General features: G+C 50.3%; 1 protein-coding gene across 1 annotated transcript; it reads left to right on the forward strand.

Annotated features, from left to right (window-relative positions):
• Nucleotides 1-1,632: 1,632 nt before the first annotated feature.
• M409DRAFT_18682 (uncharacterized protein) lies at nt 1,633-1,935 on the forward strand (the record flags this gene model as incomplete). Its single annotated transcript, XM_033804605.1, has 1 exon — nt 1,633-1,935. The coding sequence occupies one exon, from the start codon at nt 1,633-1,635 to the stop codon at nt 1,933-1,935; it is 303 nt and encodes a 100-aa protein (XP_033672459.1).
• Between the last annotated feature and the right edge of the window lie 222 nt (nt 1,936-2,157).

Genomic DNA, 2,157 nt, shown 5'->3' on the forward strand with positions numbered 1-2,157 from the left:
TATACTGCGCTGGAATTCGTTCAAGAACCACTGCTGGAGTTGTTTTTGAGTTAGCTGAGGGTGTTGTTGTGCATATTGACGAAGGGCCTTCCTTTGAGAGACTGAAAGGCCAGGTGTCTTGCGGTCTGAAGGCATCTTTTTGATACCTGGTTTAGCCAATAAATTGATCAGGTTAAGGCAATATAGGCAGGTAAGAGGTTCACACCGAATTTTAGAAGTTGAAGCTGAAAGTATAGCGTTAAAGAGGTTATGTTCCTACGGAATATTGCGTTATCCAGGTTTGACTGTACCTTCCGATGATCAATCTCGGCTAGGCAGGACTGTGATCTAACGCAGGCACAGGTGTGGGGATGGGGGATGCGTGTCAAGGATGACATGCGTGGGTCAGGTTCCGCTTCTGAGTGACGCTGGCGAGTGGAGGTTCTTGCGATATCTTGCTCTGCACGGGAAGCCTTCGAAGTTGGTGCAACTTTGCAAGGACTTTTGCACGACTAGTGTGTTATGGTTGAGCGCAAATGCATATGAATGACTCGCCTGGATGACAGCATGAAAGACCTTGTCCTTAATAACAACACGAACAGACGCTCATCCATTGGGAAAGCTAGGACAATGACCCTGTTGGTTCTCGACCACGCGAGTGAGATTTGGAGGAGGTGGATGTCGATGCCGACTGCAGGGGCTTCGACTTTGTTCAACACCGTCGCTGATTATTCACGACAGACGCAAGGAACCGAATTTGAAGACTGTATCTGCTCAGCCCATTGAGAGAATCATTCAAGCGGTATGCTCGTTTTAACCTCAGCCTCTCAAATGACTGATTCACGTCTCAAACCATGTCAACGGCACGCCGGTTCAGGCTGAACGTTCGTCGTTGTCGGATCCTTCACAATCAGTACGGCGACCATCCGACAGAGCCCTAGAGAGCTCGACGAGGACAATCCTGCGTCATGAGATGCGGTGTTCTCGTGCTGCTTCTCTTGCTGCAATTTTGCGAGACCGGATCCAGCGCACTGGAACGCGAGCTCCGACTCGCTGAAGCTAACACTGCATGCAGATGCAGGAGTAGTACCAAGGGACTGGGGAGCCGGGTTGGTCATGCATGCTGGTCCACTTCTTGAGGACATATGCATGAGGGAATATTCATGATGAGATAGTTCTCACATGCGTGGAGTCTGACCACGAGTTTGGGAGGCTGTCTTCTCAACATGGCGAGCTGAACGTGCTGATGGGAGTCGTTTAGCCAGCATTGGAGGAGCGAAAGTGTTCTCCGAGCCGGATATCGAGCCGAGAGGATATCGGAAGCGCTCATCGAATGGGTGACGATGTGAAGGAGGAGGAAGCGATGCGGTCTGCCGACATACGATGGAGATGTCTGCTGCTAAAATAATAGACTTTCGCTTGATCGGACATTTATTCCAAGCTAGCTGGATCCAGCAGTGGCAACGGATATTGGCTCAGCTCGTACCCGTCTTCACGACTCTACCTCGCTTTTCCGCCACTCACATCGCCGTGCCTTGCAGTGGTATCGATTGTTATGCAAACGCATTATGCGACAGACTTGATTGCCATGCAATGGGCTGGCTGGAAAGTCTCGGTTGAGGCAGGTCAGCAATCCACGCCCGAGACAGCGAAATGGCAGACATTCGGGCACTGCGGGTGGATGAAGCAGTCGCTGGTTCCGGCATTGGCACTGCTCCACCACGCTGTCACTCCATTCTACCCGCGCCGGAAGCGACGTCGGGGTTGATTGGCAGGATCATCATCAACGCACGAGCGAACCGAAAGACTGTCACGACCGTTGAGCGAAGAGCACTACAGTCAAACCTGGATAACGCAATATTCCGTAGGAACATAACCTCTTTAACGCTATACTTTCAGCTTCAACTTCTAAAATTCGGTGTGAACCTCTTACCTGCCTATATTGCCTTAACCTGATCAATTTATTGGCTAAACCAGGTATCAAAAAGATGCCTTCAGACCGCAAGACACCTGGCCTTTCAGTCTCTCAAAGGAAGGCCCTTCGTCAATATGCACAACAACACCCTCAGCTAACTCAAAAACAACTCCAGCAGTGGTTCTTGAACGAATTCCAGCGCAGTATAACGCAGCCTACAGTCTCAGAAAGCCTCTCAACCAAATACAACTTCCTAGACAGTA

This window comes from Zasmidium cellare (assembly GCF_010093935.1).
Source record: "Zasmidium cellare ATCC 36951 unplaced genomic scaffold M409scaffold_5, whole genome shotgun sequence".
In the NCBI taxonomy this organism is placed as follows: Eukaryota; Fungi; Ascomycota; class Dothideomycetes; order Mycosphaerellales; family Mycosphaerellaceae; genus Zasmidium; species Zasmidium cellare.